General features: G+C 37.6%; 2 protein-coding genes across 4 annotated transcripts in view; one reads left to right on the top strand and one right to left on the bottom strand.

Moving 5' to 3' along the window:
- The window catches only part of vrk2 (VRK serine/threonine kinase 2), a 14,706-nt gene extending 12,345 nt beyond the window's left edge, over window positions 1-2,361 (top strand). For all 3 annotated transcript variants that reach the window (XM_039672322.2, XM_089117033.1, XM_039672323.2), the window contains 3 exons: window positions 767-910; window positions 1,468-1,626; window positions 1,853-2,361. In XM_039672322.2, coding sequence (XP_039528256.2) covers window positions 767-910; window positions 1,468-1,626; window positions 1,853-2,185 — 636 coding nt within the window. In that variant the 3' untranslated portion in view covers window positions 2,186-2,361. The remainder of the gene's footprint in view (window positions 1-766; window positions 911-1,467; window positions 1,627-1,852) is intronic.
- Window positions 1,741-18,942, bottom strand: fancl (FA complementation group L). Its single transcript, XM_039672324.2, has 14 exons — window positions 18,660-18,942; window positions 18,449-18,507; window positions 18,038-18,098; window positions 17,654-17,710; window positions 17,410-17,507; window positions 14,001-14,097; window positions 11,520-11,588; window positions 6,271-6,421; window positions 6,051-6,134; window positions 4,470-4,515; window positions 4,057-4,138; window positions 2,557-2,673; window positions 2,387-2,458; window positions 1,741-2,245 (listed from the first exon to the last, which is right to left on the bottom strand). The coding sequence occupies exons 1-14, from the start codon at window positions 18,825-18,827 to the stop codon at window positions 2,210-2,212; spliced, it is 1,197 nt and encodes a 398-aa protein (XP_039528258.2). The 5' UTR covers window positions 18,828-18,942; the 3' UTR covers window positions 1,741-2,209.

Raw genomic sequence — 18,942 nt, 5'->3', positions numbered from 1 at the left:
CTGACTCGGCTGTAAGAGCTTCCTTGCTGCACTTGACTAGTGTTTAACCCAAGAATGTGTTTCCCTGAGATGAATATTAGGTCATAGTTCTGTTGAGGAAGTCTACAGGACAATGTGTGTTGATGTTGGGGCTGCCAATGCAGTGTAGCGAAATTGATCGTTCCTTTTGTGTGAACATTGGTGTTCTTTTTTGATGAGCAGGAAATGGTTGCATTGAAATTTATATAGATGTTTTACATCTATGGAGAGTTCTTACAAAGCAGTGTGCAGTCTTTTTCCTCTGACCTTGGCCTCCCTACATTTAGCACACATGGAAATCATCACTGTCAACAGCAAGGGCATTAAGATTTGAATCCCCTTTTCTTTGTAGTTTGATTTTTCTCTGTGATTCTGTTCATCTCCTTCTAGTCGATGTAGTTTCAGTTCCTTTGAATAAAAGCTAAAACAACACCATCAATGTCCCCCTCGTGTCTCAGCTCTCCTGAAACCACGTCAGGCACCGTGAGGCCAGCAGCTCCTCGTGTCACTCCAACACTCCTGGAGTTTATTTTGCCTACAGCTGACCTCGCTGGTGATCTGTGGCCAAATTTAGTTTGGACAGTTGCCACCTTAGGGAGAGCAGTAGATGTCATTAATCAGGGCAGGTCCTCTCCTCTCAGGATCCAGGTCAGGGAGGGAGCATTATTGCTCTTTTGACTCTCTCGCGAACGCTCAGAGACGAAAGCAAGTAAATTCCCGTCATCTAATTTAACTTAACCTCCCACAGGCTGCAAGCCAACCCAAGACTACCGACAAAAAAACAGCCAGATCAAAGCATGTGGTGTCAGCAGAGGAAGATGGTGAGGAAGAGTTGGGTGGGTCCACACCAAACGAAGTCCGGAGCAAGACCAAACGAGCGACACACAAGCAGGTATAATTCAAAAAACAACAACGGAATATTGGTTCTTGTCGGCTAGATGACGTGGGGTGCATTTTTGTAAAGGTTTGGTCAATTTTGTTTTACTGAAAAATAGATTATTTTACTATAAATTCTATTATTTTACTTTTAAATATTATTTCTGACAAAAAATATACATCTTTGTTGTCTAAAAGCTAAATCACATAAATTAAAACACAAAAATAACAAATAAAATTGGGAGATTTTTCTGTTTATACATTGTGAAACACACTGTGAAAATGACTGCATTTTTTGTAAAATAGTTTTAAAACACCAGCACTTTTCATTTCTCTTTGATAAATAGAAAGTTCAAAAGAACAATATTTATTTGAAATAAGAACATTTTGTAACATTATAAATGTCATTCCTTTCACTTTTACTGACCCCAAACTTTTGAACGACAGTATAGTTGCCATCTATTAGGAAGATGGTTTCTAACAAAGCTATCATCTTATTTTTAAGTCATATAGTGTTATCATTCAGTGCTTTAATACACTCATTTAAAATATTTGTTGGTGTCATCTTTACAGAGACCAAACAAAAGTGACATGGCTGCTAAAAGAAGTGCTAGGCAAAGGTCTATGCCTAAGGACAGGGATGAGGACCTCAGTGATGAAGACGAGCCCGTCCCTCCACGAGTTCATCCTAGAACAAGAGCAGGAGCACGACAAAGACAGGAACAAGAACAAGTAAAACCAACAGTAGAGGACAGGCCAAATGACAAATAGACCACAGTCAATTATTCACTTATTCAGAATTGATCAAATTTTAAAAACATCAAAAAGTCAAAGGAAATACAAAAATGCTTTGCAATATTTATTGTTTGATACAAAAGTGTATAATCAGATTTAATATCAGCCCTCTCCTTTACGGTTCTTATAATGTGAAAATATCAAATTTGCTCCAACAACACAGGAAAAGAGGAATGCGGATGTTTACAAGGGAAAGACCTGGTTGACCATGAGGGGGAAAGAAAACCGTCACTATAAGAACCAGCAAAAACATACTCGAAAACTAAATGATGACTATGCAGTCCAATGGGAGGACACTGATGATGATGATGATGATGATGGAGACCAGTGGGGAAGTGATGTCTGTGGATTGGAAGATGAATGGACTCGGTACCATCACAGAGATGGCTTTGGAAAGTCAACAAGAAGCCAGAGAATGTTGATCTTCCTTCTTGTTACGATATTGACTGCTGTTGGTTGTTGGTATTATCCTTACTGGAGACGTAACGCCATATGACCACTCTGAATGAACAGACTGTTGTTAAGTGTTTCCTGTGACCGTTTTCACTGTGATGGGCTGAAAGAATATATATGAATGAATTTATAAATTGGCATGTTTTTTAGCACTAGAAATGTAACAATTTTAATTGATATTGAATTGTGAACTTTAATAAAGTTATTTTCTTTTCTGTATTTGTGTGATAGAGTTGAATATTACCTTGCTGCAGTAAGGACATTCTCCAAACACAATATTGAAGCTTTGGCGACTGGTGGGCAGACCTCTCAGCCACTGTGAAGACAAATATATCAATAAAATATTTAAATACCATACAAACATTTTTAGGAAATTATTTTGTGATTGAAATACTGTTAAACTGATTTGCTTACCTCATAAAGACACACTTGATGGAAAGGCTGGCCACAGCGCGGATCATTGCAGACCTGATCTGGAATATCCGACTCAAGTCGATAAGAGTAGCAGATGCCGCATTCAACACTGAAACTCTTGAGTACACAACCACAAAATTATATGAGCTTTCAGTAAAGTAAAAAAATGAAGTCTTAGTTCTCCCAGCAATAACATTTTTAGTCATTTACTCACATTTGTGTTGTTTTGACCCTGAAGGATTTTTTTAAATTTTTCTTTGGAGCACAAAAGGAGAAATTTCTAGACTACAAATCCACTGGTTATTCTTATATGCAATTGCAATGAATGGGGATAGATGCTTTCCCCTCTAATAAGCAGCGTCTGTTAGCTACATTTAAATAAAAGTAGGTAATTTAAGTAAAGCAGAAATAAATAAGAAGCATTAGATTGAAATTAAAACCAACCATCCCATGTCAACTCATTGACTCGGGGATACCGTGACTGGTTCACTGATCATGTGAATTTGTGATTGAATCACTTAAGATTGAATCAGTTTTTGTGAATTGGATCAACCAAATCAAAGAAAATATCTGACACACACACAAAACAATATTTTTCATCATTCAGGACTACATTTCTCATAAATGTACGAATTAATAAAATTGTTGTCCATTCCAGCAATCTGACCAGCACTGTACATTTATCTAAATGTCTCCAGCTGTGCTCCACTGAAGTAACTCAGAAAGTCATACAGGTTTGGAATCACATGAAAAGTGAGTACATTTTTTAGTTAATGATTACGGAATTATAAAAACAAATGAAAAGCATCACTTTTTGTATTTGGTATCCCTAAAATTCTGTATTTGAGATTCACTCTGCCTGCTGGTGCACGACAGCTCAAATTTGTTTCCACAGGGTGGACTCATCAACCCTATATGTGCTTGACCCTCACTTCACACAATCCTCAGACACCTCAGCCAGGCTAGAGAATCTTTACACGTCCCCCCACCCCCCTTGCTTCTGCTCCACTGTCCGTGTTTGCATATTGCTGTTCAGATAATTAGTTGTTTTTTTCTCCTTTTTTTTTTCTTCCCTGAGCCATCCATTAAAAGGATGGAAGATAAAAATTTCAACATCTGGTCAAGTAAACTTTTCTCGCTTCAGAATGTTAATGATGGTCAAGCATTAATCTGCGGTACAGACTGCGAATAAACACTGCGGCCTTTCAACCTGCGAGCTGAAAGAGAGAAAGCATAAAAAAATGCACATGGAAAAAAGATAAATGGCGGAGCTATGATTAAACAGCTCTTGATATTGCCGAAGATTCTGCCACCTTTGTTATTGTAATGATCTTATCTGTAAACAACCCAATTAAAGGAAATCCGTACCCACCTCTCCCGATGATAAAAACGAAGAGAAAAGGAATTGGGGAAAAAAAAGAACACTGCAAGCTTTAAATGTGATGGTGCTGTGGAACTAATTGTAAGTGGCAGTGTATGAGACGAAAATATGCAACGTACAGATTTTTCGTGGGTGGTAGGCGATGGAAATTCTATCTCCAACACATCCTTCATATTCTGTAGGACACTGCAGTCAGGGTTCCTATGAGGAGAGGAGGAAATCAGGCCTTCATGCACTAATTAAACACATACAGTCAAGTCATGATGGTATAATGAATACAGTTCAGTGATTACTGCCCAAAAAATCCAGGATATCACTTTAAGAATCAACGTTCTGGGCCAAAACATTCTCAGCACGGGGTTTCAAATTCATTTTATGCTGTACTACATACGTACATCAACTGAAAACCGTCCGCGGTGTGCACAAGAAATAGCAAATTTGCTTCGAAATATGCAACATCAACTTTGATTTCTCATTAATCATTTTCAACCTCTTTGGGAAAAAAAAATGAATGGAAAATAAGTTTACTTACCATAAATGCATATTGGCATTCAATTTATTCCGTAAAGGAGTAACAACTGAAAAACATAAGCCAGACTTGTGTTAACAAATGCCAAAAGTATAGGTGCCTTAGTATTAGGTTGATTTAAAATCTAACAAAGTATTTATATAATTTTAGTAGTATCCCACAAATATGCACAACGGTTCAAATGTGCTGGGTCGGTTCGATTTTTTAAAATGTTATGCTCACAAAGGCTGCATTTATTTTATCTTCAGTGTCACACGATCCTTCAGAACCATCAAACAATTTTTTTCAGGATTCTTTGAATAGAAAGTTCAAAAGAACAGCATTTATTTGAAGAGAGAGAGAGAGAGAGAGAGAGAGAGAGAGAGAGAGAGAGAGAAATCAAACCTTTTTTTTTTTAAAGTCTGGTCAAGTTCCTTTATTTATACCCCTAGGTAAATTAAGTTCCAGAGAACAAGTTTAAGCTATTTCTCAGACATTTAAACGATAACACCATGCAAACACGACAAGACGCTAAAATCACACAAACTTTTCACTGCCAGTCGCTGGTTGCGCATTGGTACAGTATTGGTGTGTTGATGACCCTACAGTAAGCTGTTATCTGTTCTGTCACATCTTCAATTATTCATTATCAAAACCTACACACTTATTTATGTTTTTGTATTAGCAATACACACTGGACTTCATAATGTTTGCGAAGCACTGGGGGACAAAAACGCCATCAACATAAATCATATCAATCAATCTGCATGGCAAAAACAAGCCCGAGGGAGAGTTGTATATGAAGGCAAGAACTGCGCTCACCCCCCCAATGTAGCGGAGCAGTTTCAATTAACTCCACCTCATCTCTCATTCAGCGTTCCTCACCTGATCGCAGAACGCTGACAGACAATGCACGGTCGCGTCATTTCTTACCTCTAATCTCTATTCTCTCGTAGAAATGCCACAGCAGCGCGGGCGAAAGAACAGGACATTTCCTACTGTGACAAACAGTCTGACAGAAAGGGAAATATTCAAATAATTCAAATAAAACGTGCTCATCATGGCTGTTCCACCCGAGAGATCAATCTGGGAGGGACGTGATAGCCGCACTCCCTGTTTGTCATTTGTAAATGCAAAAAGCAATATTTCTGTCTGACCCCGCGCTCGGAGGGTCCGCGACTGCCACCGTCTTGACTATTGAAGTGTGGATTTAATATCAATGAATAACATTGCTAGGCAACCGACAATGTTCTCTGTGTGCCATTGTCAGCCAAGCATGACCTTGGATTTAAAGAAACAATCACGGCGGCTTAAATAGTGCAAACTGACCTCCATTCCAGCAGCATCTCACTCGAAATCTAAAAGCACATTGCGCCGCAAACATATTGCGGGCTGTCAGCTCAGCCGCTCCAGCTGTAGCGGTCCTGTCTAAATGCAGTAAAGCATTTACAGCATGTGCACTTATGTACGGAGGTAATTGAAAAACAAGAGCAGGAGAGGGAGGCACGAGTTCCTCACACACGAGCTGCCTCTCGCATGCAGGAAACCGTAATAAAAGCTGTATGGAGATAAACAGAGAGATTTGCAGATATGAAAACTGCCTACCGTGCTCAGCCCCCAGCAAACAGCACTCCGGCAGCATTTTGGGGTGTCTGGGGTCAATTTGTACCTTTATTGAGACATTGTTTCCTGGGGAAGAACAGCAATATGGCAGCTTAATATCACGGGAAATCATTGTTGATGGGCATAGTTGGATGGATGGCAGGAAAATGTGGTGATCTGCAAATAATGAGATTCAAATGTAGCAATACGAATGTAATGTTACCGATGGCGATCCTTCTCATGGAGTCTGCTTTTGTGGGTTTTTCTGGTTCCAACACCCACGTCTGCTCATCTATCTCATCCAGAACCGACCAGAACTCGGACAGGGCCTCAACGTTTATCAGGAACTGACTGTGGACAACGGCCAAGGTGCTCTGGGTGTAGAGGAAAGGTCAATAAATTAGTTTCAAATGTATTTTTTCCTACTGGAGAGTTGGTTTTTGGCTTCATTTAAAGGGACAGTTCCAACAAAACTCTGTCATCGTGGAATAACATATTTTTTGTTTAGGCTTTGCAAGTTTACCGTTAAATTGTGGTCCCATTAGAATGTTGGTGAACATTTACAGGCAAAAAAGGTCCATTGTCTATTGCCAATAGTAAACCAAGCATGATGGAATTCGTGTATGGAAAACTTTCACCTTCATGCGAATCTTGAGATCTGAAATTACTTAAGCTCCGTCGCGAAAATTGGCCAAACAATGGTTAATTTGATCACACCTTTAATCAATTAATCTGCTAGCTAAATCTGTACCATATGAAAATATTCAAATGATTCGTCGCTGCACTTTTTGTGCTTATTAAATATTTTTGTTTGATCAGGAATTATGGAAAAATGGCTACTCACTGACGTCCTAGGCAGACTAAACCAAAATGTTGACCAGTGTAAACCAAAATTGCAACCAAACTTGATAGCCAATGATGCATTTTCATTGTATGGAAAGGCCAATGATGCATTTTCATTGTATGAAAAAAAAAAAAAAAAAACAGTTCTGATGTTTTGCACTACAGGGAAGAAAAAAAGAACGACATAAGGGTGGGTAGGTAACAGAATTTCCAGTTTAAAGTGGCAATGAAATGGAGGTAGTGACAAATCTTTTCCTTAGTATTGCGACATCCATCCGAGTGTAATGTCTTATGAAAGAAGAAAAAAAGAAGTAGGCCAGGGACTTAGTTCTATCCATTGGTTGTTGGTTGGATCTGAATGTGAGCTTGCAATCTAGGTTTAAGTAGACTAAATGATTGGAGAACTGCAGCATACTTCACTGGAGTGAAGTCTGTCATTTCACTGAATTTTTTATTAGAAAATAGAATAAGATAAATAAAAAAAAAATAAACAGGCATGAATTATTTGTTAACAAAATCAATATCTTGCATTTAGAAAATAGATGATAGAACATGCATTTAGAAAATATATAATAGATTTCATTAAATGCCCACTTAAATCAAATGATCTTAAGTAGGTGTAATTGCATTGACCAAATTTAGACATGTGCATGTTATATTTACAGTAAAATCCACTAAAATTCAAGACATGGTGCCTCTCAGTCAGCGGTTGTACTCTCAGAACTGCCTAGATGCTAGAAATAGTATCCTTTTAAATTCTCGTGCAACTCTTGATATGCAGGAACAACAATGTTTTTTTTTTCTCTCTCTCTCTTTTTTTTTCTGACATTGGCTGAGCTGTCTTTAATAACTCCTGAACACTTCTGCATATGGAAGATGTTGATACTGTCCACATGTCTGGTTTCATATCACTGCTTTATACAAACTCTTCAGCCCTCCGCCATCAACACTCGGGGAGGAAAAAGGAAAAAAAGAAAAGAAAGATTCCCACTGAAGTCTTGCCAAGTCTTCATCAACGACCTGTCAACAAACCATTGATTAAAGCACCAACCAAGAACAAATCAAATATAAAAAGTGACTGAACAGGAAAAGACCAAAACTCATACATCAGCAAACAAGAGAAATTCAGCGATGGCGTTTGATCACCGAGAACCACAGACGACCCATCTACGGTTCGGCATAGCGGCTTCCTCTAATTCTAACATATACAAACACAGTAGGGCTCTATTTCCTTTAGAGCTGTCCAGTGGTAAGGCAGAGCTAATGGTTTGAGTATGACTGCTCATAAATCACAGCTGATGATTGACAGCTGATGGAGTTTGGCCCCGTTTCACTCCACGCTGTCAATGTGAGGACGTACAGGTCGCCCACGCGCTCTGACCTCTGACGTCAGACCCACACTCCTCGCTTTCCACTGAGCTGCCAACTCAAGGTCTTAATCTCAGCCCAGAATCAGAACGCTTTAGTCTGGACACCAGATCCTCTTTGCTTTTTTTTTTATTGCTGTTTAAGATGAATAGGCTTATTTAGTGTGAAAGAGATGACAGCAGCTGAATTGAAATTTACGTCATCAAAACTTCCAAACATTCCAAATGATGCAATGAAGTTTGCAAACATCGCTGAAGGTTTACATCCCAATTTAAATAATGGAAAAGATCATTAAATTATTGCAGAAAATTAAAAAAAAATGTCAAAGTTATCTTAAGATATAAATTAACTATGCAATAATATACATTTTTAATTCATTAAAAACACCAAAAATAAAAGATTAATTAAGAAAAATTGTAATAATTATCACACTGATGGTTTTAACAATAAGAAATATATATATATATATATATATATAAACTAAATCCATCCTTTATTTTAAAGGCTAGAATAAATATAATAAGATAAAAAATGTGTGTACAGTATATATATATATATATATATATATATATATATATATATCTTTTATTTTTATTTTATTTAAACAAAGCATTTTTTCTCATCTTTTATAGAGGCAAAATCATATTTGGGGGCCATAGGCATCAGAAACTTTGAAAACTCTTGCTAGTCAGTGAAAAAAGCTTCAGCGTAATATAAAGATAATGTAAACATTATAAAAAAGCTGATTAACCTGCTCCACCCCGAGAAATAAAGATTACATCTACAAAAAAAACAAACGAAAAAAAAAGTCTACATGTTCACAGACAGTGTATTATTAGTCACCTGTGTACTTTTGTGGTGATCCGAGAGAAAACTGGATTGATTTTAGATTGTGAGATGTTAAATTGCATATGTCAACAATAATTTTGAACCATTGTAATACCTTAACCACATAATACAGCCAATCTCATCTGATTTAAGAGGGACCGGACTGGCTGCATTTTAGAGGATAAGATCTCATGTGTTTTTCTTTTGTCACATAATTTGTGTATGCTGACGTTGATTATGTGCCTGATTCTCTGATACATTTCCATACATGTTAAATTGCAGAGCACAGAGGCAGAGCTGAATGAAACACCCAGAGCTGGTAATTGAACATAACAAAACAAATCAAATTACTTCTGTTTTTAGACAGTAGCACTAGGGCAAGGGATGTGCAGACAGCCAAATCAGAAAGAGAGCATAGTCATCTGGATTGGTTAGGGGAAATCTTTGTTAAGGCAAGCACATGTTAATGTGAATGAGCTTTCCCTGATGCCACACATGACCGGATGCTCTGATATAGGAGAGAGAGCATGAAACAAATATGATGGGTCGATGTGCCAATGCAGCACAAACCATTTAGCATTGCACAGGTGCAAGACGCAGCAATTATTTCCCAATTAATGCCGGTTGTGTGATTATAGTTATGCTTTTATTTAAATATATGGTGCAGGCGAGATGTCCTCATAATTGAATATCTCTTGGAAATGTGCCCGAAATGTGGAATGGCACAATGGATTCCTCCCCATTGAGGTGACAGCATGCTTACTGTTCTGTTAACTCTCCCAATTAGGTCCATCCTCATAATGTTCAATGGTGCATTTTCAGTCATTTAGTGAACAAGTGTCAAGTAAATAAATCAATAATTGCACAAAAGAAGTATGTACTCATTAATGCCTGTGGTCTATAATTGTGATTGTAAAGGAAACACAACATAAAGAAGCAATGCTGGGCTACACTATTTACATAATACATTAGTGGGCCAGTGTGAATACTAACATTCTGTGAAGTGCAGTACCTTGGAATACAAGTAAATGATTATGGTAATAATTCATTATCACTATATAGGCTTGGATCAATATCACAATTTTGGCTTCTGGTATCTCAGTATAGCTGATTAATTGATACCGTTGGCAACAAATGAACAGTCTTTAGTGATAAATAAAACTAGCAATGTCAATCCATTCAATGGCAATAATTTACTTTGTAGTAAAGAACTAACAATTATAATAATATTACTTAATAAATGAGCAGAATGTCAATATTGTTAGCTCTTATGAATACAATATCGTATAAATAGCTTGATTAAATAAACATTGTGTATGCAGTGTAACAACAAATGTGACTGTAAATGTAATTAAAGACATTTAATAATAACTGTCTAATTCTGAATTCCATTTTATACACAACTTTTTTTCATTAGATAAATGCAAAGCATATAAGGCTTTTCCAAAAGCATTAGAAGACTTAATCAACCCCAAACTTTTGAACGGCATTGCATTTACTTTTTTAAATTAGGTTACGGGCTTAAAATTCATGCAGAGAGCATTGTTTCTCTTTGTGCACTCCATGAGCAGGGTCCGGGCGTCTGGTTGAGTGTAAATCCCACCGAGACACACTTGCACCGCTGTGTCCGCCACAGAACAAAGAGAACACCCCGCTAAATCTCCTGATCCATATTATACATTACTCACAAACTCACAAACACACACAGTCAGTTCAGCGCAGGTAATCATCACTCATTCAAATGTACGTGAGAGGCAGGCAGACAGGCCTTTCTCTTCCCTGAACAGAGGAGATGCATCAAGACATCAGCAGCGCAGCAGGGCTTCGGCCGACAGAAGGCTGCTGTGTGCTGAGCTGGTCTTCTCTGTCAGAGAGCCATGTTCCACTGCCATCCCTCACCCAACACAACGCACAACCCTCCCTAACTCACACCACTGCTGTGCAATATGCCAAGTCGCTTTCATCCACCTCAAAGTAATTGGAGCAAACGTATGACTGAAGAGGAGCCTGTTTTTCAGGGGAGGAGGCGAAAACAGAGGACGAAGATAAAAAGAAAACGACAGTGAAAAATAGGTCTCCGTTCTCGCTTTTAATTGTTATACGTAAGAGGAAACTCGTCGAGGCTCATTAGAGGCCGCTAACATATGTAGCTTTCCAGATCGCTGTCCTGTCGGTTTATTTGGCTCTGTTTGAGCCTTTGTGAGAGGAGTTATTGTTTTTTTTATGGAAGCAACATCAAAGCGGCAGCGGAACGGAACACCTTTCATCAACAAATACACACCTTTAAATGCCAAAAAACTTTGTTAATTAAAAACATTGTACTTCTATTGCTATTTAAAAAAAGCCCATTTTTGGTAATGTGGTAAAAAGCCAAATCAAATTTTCAGTAACAATATTTCTAAGCAAAAAGTTAAGTAATTTTGGTCTATGTACCTGAGAGGTCCATGTGATGACCAATGGAACAGGAAGGTCGGCAGAAAACTCCGGGGCCTCAGCTGGATACTGAAGAGAAAGTAAAAAAAAAACGGACATTGAAAATCACGGATTAAAACAGTATACGCGGTAAAAAGGTAGTAATTTAGCAGATGCTTTTATCACTCAAAATGTTAATGGAAGTCTGATATGGTATTTTTTTATATTAAAGTATACAAGTTAAGATTTAGGTATGCCTTAATGTTATATACAGTATATATATATATATATATACATATATACTGTATATATATATATATATATATATGTATATACTGTATGTGTGTAATTAAACATCCTTCTTCATTGTGCTTATTCAGTGAAATAAAGTATAGAAACATGCTTAGATTATGTATAACTAGATTTTACTGTTTTAGTTCTTAAAAAGTGAAAGTATGAGGAATGATTTTTTTTAAAAGTAAAGACAGTAATGACAGTAAAGACATTTATAATGTTACAAAATAATTGCAGCTCTTTTGATCTTTCTATTTGTCAAAGACTTTCCCATCACAGGAGTAAAATACATTACATTTATATATATATATATATATATATATATATATATATACATACTGTATACCATATAAACAAACATTGAACGATAGTGTATCTTATATACACTATTTATATACAATTATATAATAAATGAATAAAATTAGAATTAAAATAATATTAATAATGTAAATGTAATTAATCATTATTTTAATTAATAATTTATACATTATTAAATTAATAAATTATTATAAATTATTGTATATTTCAACACACCATATCCACTCTCCATGCTGAAAGACTAGGTGAGCTTTCCACTCCTGAAGGCCTTAATTATTCATCCTCTTTAAGCATAAAATTCTCTTACATATATTTCCACACTACAACCAATAAAACAACTATGAGTATGACCCCACAACCCACATTTACACCAGCAGCAGAGATGCCTTTACTGGCTCCTGTTGAGTAAGCTGGCGCTGGGTGACGCAGGGCCTTGTGAGAGGTGCCCGGCTCTGGGAGGATGAGCAGATGTGAGGTGGGTAGATCACAGCTATTTTTAGGACCCAGCAGGACGGTGGGCAGGTGGGCACAGGGGGCTTCTCACGCCCTGCTGAATCTCATCAGGACCCCGTGCAGTGTCCGCAAGGAGCCACTGGCATCTATACCATGTCTCCACTTCCAATGCCAAACAGAGCTCGCTCACACAGCCCGACCCTCAGACTAAACTACTCACACGCCACAATTTTCTGCTTCTTCTGTGGCCCCTGTAATCACCTTATAAGGATCACTCATGGTCTTATCTATGCCACAGCATCCCTGCACACTCTCTCGCCTCTCCTTCAGGCCCTGCCACAATCTCACGGCTCCATCTCTCAACATAATCTGACAGTCACAGCACATTAGTGCCACCTGCTTAAAGTTAGATACTAAAACCAAAGTTCTGCTCCTTTTGCAGTCCAGCAGGGACTGAGGATCTAGATCTAGATTTGCCATCTTTGTGGGGTCCCAAACATGCACGAACGCACGCACATACACAAACACACACACAGTTCAACTACAACTACAGTTCAAAAGTTTGGGGTCAGTTATTTATTTCAAATAAATATTTTTCCTTTGAAATGTCTATTCATCAAATGAATGAAAAACTTATTGGTTTCCACTGCTTTCAAATTAAAAAAATTACAGTTTGATACTGTATGTATTAAAACAGTTTGATTTTAATATTTTAAACTGTAACAATCGGCAACGGGCCGGTCAGTCTGACATATGCCGGTCAGTCTGACATATGCCGGTCAAATGCACTCGGGCGCCACATGATTAACGTAGCGCAACATCAATCTCACACGTGCACACGTGGATTTGCACATGAAACCTCGCGAATTAAGGCCGTTTCACCCCTTATTTACACCGCAAGCGTGATCAGCGCATTTTTTTCCGGCTTGCATGTTAATCACACCGGGAGCAGGAGCAGCGCGTGAGCGTCGAGCAGGAGCGTTTTTGCTGCGCTGCTCATGCTCAATTTAAGTCAAAGCACACTTTTGATGAAAAATAAAATAAAAAAGGATTTAAAAGTGCCCAAAATGCACAGAATTTGCATGTTGTGTGTTTTAACAAGAACTGGAGTAGGCTATATCGTAAAAGAAAATGTATCCATTTAAACTTGTTTTTATTATTGAGTTTGAGTAAAAGTATATAGTGTGTTATAAAAATATATATAGAAAATAAATATTTGTGTTATTGAAAATAAAAAAGTGGCTCGAAAAATAAAATCAGTATCGGCAGGTCAAACTCAATGAAAATCGGAATCGGCCTAGAAAATTGTAATCGGTGCATCTCTATTTGGCGGTACTCTATGTCAAGCCCTGAGTACATGTAACGTGTAACAAGGACACAGTGAAATAAAGTTTTACCAAAAAAAGGAATAAAACAGGCCTTGACCCTTGGCTTCACCTTAGACTTGAGCTTGATTGTAATAACGTGCTGACGACCTGCAGAGTCCTCTGCCTTCATCTTGAGTGTGCGAAACTCTGCATCGATGAAGAGCAGCCTGCCAAGACAGATCAATAACATCACACATAAGACCACATACAACACACATCAGACAGATCAACAGTGAATATTTGCTGTAAATAAAAACATCACAGGGATATGTGATTTTGGTCATTCACGCTCCTCAGATGTGTATAGAATCCTCTCTCCCAGCAAACAGTGCAGAAAATCAACTACAGCGACCACAGATTTATTGTTAAAACACCAGCACTTCACGACACACTTGTATTTCAGCAGCTTATTTACGAGTCGTGTAACACAGCATGTCGTGGTTAGTTTATACATGCACACTTTGCTCTGAGTGTTCCCATCGGCAGAAACTGCAGGATCACATATCCACATTCTGTCCCTCGGCACTTAAATCCACATAAAAACTCTGGAAGAACTCTCACACTCTCTTCTGCTATTACAGCAGACTATAGTACTCACTGTACATGAAATTCCAATTCTGTCATTAATGACTCATCCTCATGTCATTCCAAACCTGCAAGACCTTCGTTCATCTTCGGGACACAAATTAAGATATTTTTTGATGACATCCGAGAGCTTTCTGACCCCCTATAGACAACAACGCACTTACCACATTCAAGGCCCAGAAAGGTAGTAAAGCGATCATTGAAATAGTCCATGTGACTACAGTGGTTCAACTTCAACCTAAATAATTCTTTTGTGCACAATAAAATTCTCCCCACTTCATAAAATTAAGGTTGAACCACTGTACACTCTCAGAAAAAAAGGTACAAAAGCTGTCATTGTGGCTGTACATTTTCAAAAGGTAAACTTTTGTCCATTTCAGGTGCTAATATGTCCATTTCAGGTGCTAATATGTCCATTTCAGGTGCTAATATGTCCATTTCAGGTGCTAATATGTACATTTTAGGTGTGAGTATGTACATTTTTTAAGTGCTAATACTGTGTGTATATTTTAGGTGCTAATATGTACATTTTAGGTGCCAGTATTTACATTTTAGGTGTTAATACTATAGTTACATTTCAGGTGATAATATGTACATTTTAGGTGCTATTATGTACCAATAAGGTACCAATATGCAGCCTTTAGGTACAAAAGGTTACCTTTTGAAAGGGTACAGCCCCAGTGACAGCTTTTGTACCTTTTTTTCTGAGAGTGTAGTCACATGGACTATTTCAATGATGTCACTCTTTACTACCTTTCTGGGGCTTGAAAATGGTAATGGGCTTTATGCCCAACTGCACTACTTCCTGAACTTCAGCGAGTTCCTTGTTTCCTGTCTGCAATTATTGGCCAAATTGATTAATCCAGGTGTGCCTGACCTCAGTTGTCATGGCAACAATAATCAGACACACCTGAATTAATCAATTTGGCCAATAATGGCAGACAGGAAACAAGAAGCTGGCTGAAGTTCAAGAAGTAGTGCAGCTGGGCATAAAGCCAATTGTGTTGTTGTCTAATACTAAAGGTCAGAAAGCTCTCGGATTTGGTCAAAAATATCTTAATTTGTGTCCCGAAGATGAACGAAGGTCTTGCGGGTTTGGAATGACATGAGGGTGAGTAATTAATGACAGAAAACTAACCCTTTAACACAACATATTTTTTTTACTATTTTTTACTCGTGCACTCAAAACATCTCACAACACAATGTAATATAGCCCCCATTTTAATTAGAAATTAAAGTGAAAAGTAGTGATGCACATGAGCTATCAACTTTAAAAAAAAAAATGAAATGCCTTTCCATTTGTAAATACTGTTTGCAGTTCTGACAGATCTCTGTTCTACTGTTCAAAGTGATCTTAATGCTCAGTCTGTTTCTCTCATAACCCATGAAGCAATGGGACGAATCTTTTGCATCACATTCAATTACATGAGCTTTTGGCACAAAATCACACCAATCATTCATTTCCTCGAAATTGAGATCTCTTTTCAGAGCTGGAACCTCATTCAGCCACTCTGCATTCTACAGGGATCTCCCGCCACAGTATCAGGCCTTGCTGGCGTTCACCTCAGTTGATTGAAACAGCTTGACGGCTCGATGTCTTGCTGGGAGGATTGATGAGAGCATTACATTTGCAACTAGAAAATCAGCTCCCCTCATAAATGGCGAAAGGAACATTTGGCATGTTTGCATACAAACAGGCCATAGATGAAAGCATAAAGCCGTACAACCAAAAAAAAAGAAATCGGAATAGTAAGGGGGGAAAACATAAACTGTAACACCGCCAAGGCCACTTTTTGCGAAGACTTCACAACTTTCCAGATATGCAAAAAGCCAGCTGCTGAAAATAGTACAGTTATTCCATTCTCACAGGTGCCACCGGGGATCGTGAGTTTTAAGATATAACTGCTGGCTGGCGTGAGATGGTGAGAAGACCAGCCAATAGGAAACCTGCTCAGGTGTCATTATCTTGGCGGGGTGTTAAAAGAACACAGCGAGAAGCCCAGCGCTTCTCTCTCATGCATGTGCAAGGTGTGACAACCTCTCACCATGGCACCCATGCACCAATTGTCTAAAAAAAAAAATCGGAACAGTTTCAGATGACGGTGTCAGACCAAATGCAATATCTCACAGTAAAATGGGAGCAAACTGGGATCAAAGTCAAAATATTCAACTTTCATTTGCTGCAATATTTCAATAGCACACTTAGAACGCACCGTAAAGCAGCCGGAGACTGATGTTTTGTAATTTCCTAAATATCTGACTCTTTTGAACTATTCTGGGGATAAGAGGGGAGAACAGACCTGACCCCATCTATACAGTAATTAACAGTAAATGTGGCTTCTTCAAGGCAACTAAAACTCATTAAAATGACCAGGTTCTGCGGCACTTCCCCCTTCCTAAACCAATCAGGGTCCGCAACTGTGCCGGACTTGAGGCTATTAACAGAGACACGAATTAAGGATCTTAATTAATCTCAAGTGCATTTACAGATAGCGCTTGTGTATAATACTTCTGACCGCAATTCAGGTCTGAAATGTGCACCTTATTTCCAGCCTAACTTTTCAGCCTACATTTCTCCATTAAACTTGAGAGTGGGTCTCCAATTAGACCAATTTGCATTTGCTAATATCATAATTATATCTTTAGACATTAATAGAAAGTGGAAAATGAGAAGCCTAGTGAAATCACAGCTTGATCCATGGCTGACAGACACCGCATTAGCCTCCTCTGTTACAAAGTGAGAAATGTGACACGATGTTTTCATGAAAAGTTGACGACAGTACGTGCCCTTTATGTCCTTATAGTAATGCAAAGGATTTGTCCTATATGCAATTATAAGAGAACACAATGGAATCCAAGTCGAGAAAAGCACTAGGCCACTAGAAACATCATACTTATCCCATCCTAAGATCTCCATCTCGGTTATCAGCTGGGAATAATACTGAGGTGGTGAGAAGGACTGACATCCTGGTTGACTCTTCAACGCCACTTCCTGATAAATAGACACGTTCATAATGTGAATCCATTTATTCAATCTGCGGGACTCATGTTCTTATTATGGTAATATGATGATAAACATTACATCATGTATAACATTTGTCAACATGAATATGGTAATGTTAAACTCCAGGAACTTACCAATACTGTTCTGAGTTCCAGAATAAAAGCCGTCAAATTAGTTGAATGCTGTAATCTCTGTTACAGAAAAACAATTCAAATGTTTTGATTAAACTACTACATACAGAATAGTGAAACCCGCACCTGCCATTTGACTAATGAGAGTGACCATTAGAGTTAATTTTTTATAATTTTAAATTCATAAGAAAAATAATGAACTTTAACTAGTTAGGGTACCGCATAAATCTAGGCAGGGCAAATCATAAATCTAATCTTTTCACCCTAGAGGCACATGGATGGAAAATGATTTTTTTTCTCCCCTCGACAAACATTATGTGTTAATTAAGACGTATTTCTTGAATGATGAGAAATAGCTGCAAACTATTTGCCTTTGATTTATTGTACCTGCTTCACAATATGTTGATAACCATGAAGTAGCCGTTTCATTTGCCAGCAACAATGTAATCTGCAAAACAGTCAAAGACAAGCCAAAGAAAATGAAAATAATAATAATAATACTTAAACCTTTGAAATCATGTATATTAACAAAATAATTTATGCAAAGTTAGTGTTTATATATGATTTAACAATTGTACTGGCTCGTGAAAAAGCCCTTAAAAGTGTCAAACTTAAGTCAAAGCACTTTATCAAAAATATTATGTGGAATGTATATACATATTATATATATATATATACATATATATAATGTATATTACATTGTGTTGGTATTCTTGGTTATTGACATAAATAAATAAATAAATAAATAAATAAATAAATAATGCACTCATCAAATAAACCATATAATAAACATCATACTTTGCCTGTTTCATCTGATGATCAGGGGGTAGAGATATTCTTATCCTGAAGTCTTTTTCCTGTCAAAGATTAAATAATAAGATAATGTGACAATCGGTTCAACTACTGTTATGCGATTCACAGCCACATGGCATAACATATTCACACTGTAAACGTATATTCACACTTAGTTAAAAGAGTGTGAAGCTTTGAGATATGAAACTTTCCTTACCAGCACTGTGATGAACCCGTCATACACTGTCTTCTCCTTATTAAGCGCTATTATCATAGGGCTTTCTCTCATCAGCAAACAGCTCATGATGAAAAATAAATACGTCAAAGCACAGATGACTAAACCACTTGCTAAACACTTAGATGTCTCGATAGTAAACTTAATCATATAAACATAGACAGAAGCTGTTTGTGCATATAACAGTCAGTCGCTGCTATCATGAGCTTCTTCCGCTGTTGTTGTTGTTGTTGTTGTGATACACTGCAGGCAAAGCGAAAGTAAC

The sequence above is a fragment of the Pimephales promelas genome, chromosome 11 (genome assembly GCF_988280905.1).
Source record: "Pimephales promelas chromosome 11, fPimPro1.hap1.1, whole genome shotgun sequence".
In the NCBI taxonomy this organism is placed as follows: Eukaryota; Metazoa; Chordata; class Actinopteri; order Cypriniformes; family Leuciscidae; genus Pimephales; species Pimephales promelas.
The sequence above is the reverse complement of the archived record's forward strand: the minus strand, read 5'-3'. Positions and strand labels throughout refer to the sequence as shown.

Coding starts and splice junctions, on each gene's coding strand:
- fancl (XM_039672324.2), bottom strand. CDS start 18,827: ATGATTAAGTTTACTATCGAGACATCTAAGTGTTTAGCAAGTGGTTTA. Junction 6,422..11,519: donor TCATCACATGGACCTCTCAG/GTACATAGACCA, acceptor CTCTACACCCAG/AGCACCTTGGCCGTTGTCCA. Junction 2,459..2,556: donor ATCAAGTGTGTCTTTATGAG/GTAAGCAAATCA, acceptor TTGTCTTCACAG/TGGCTGAGAGGTCTGCCCAC.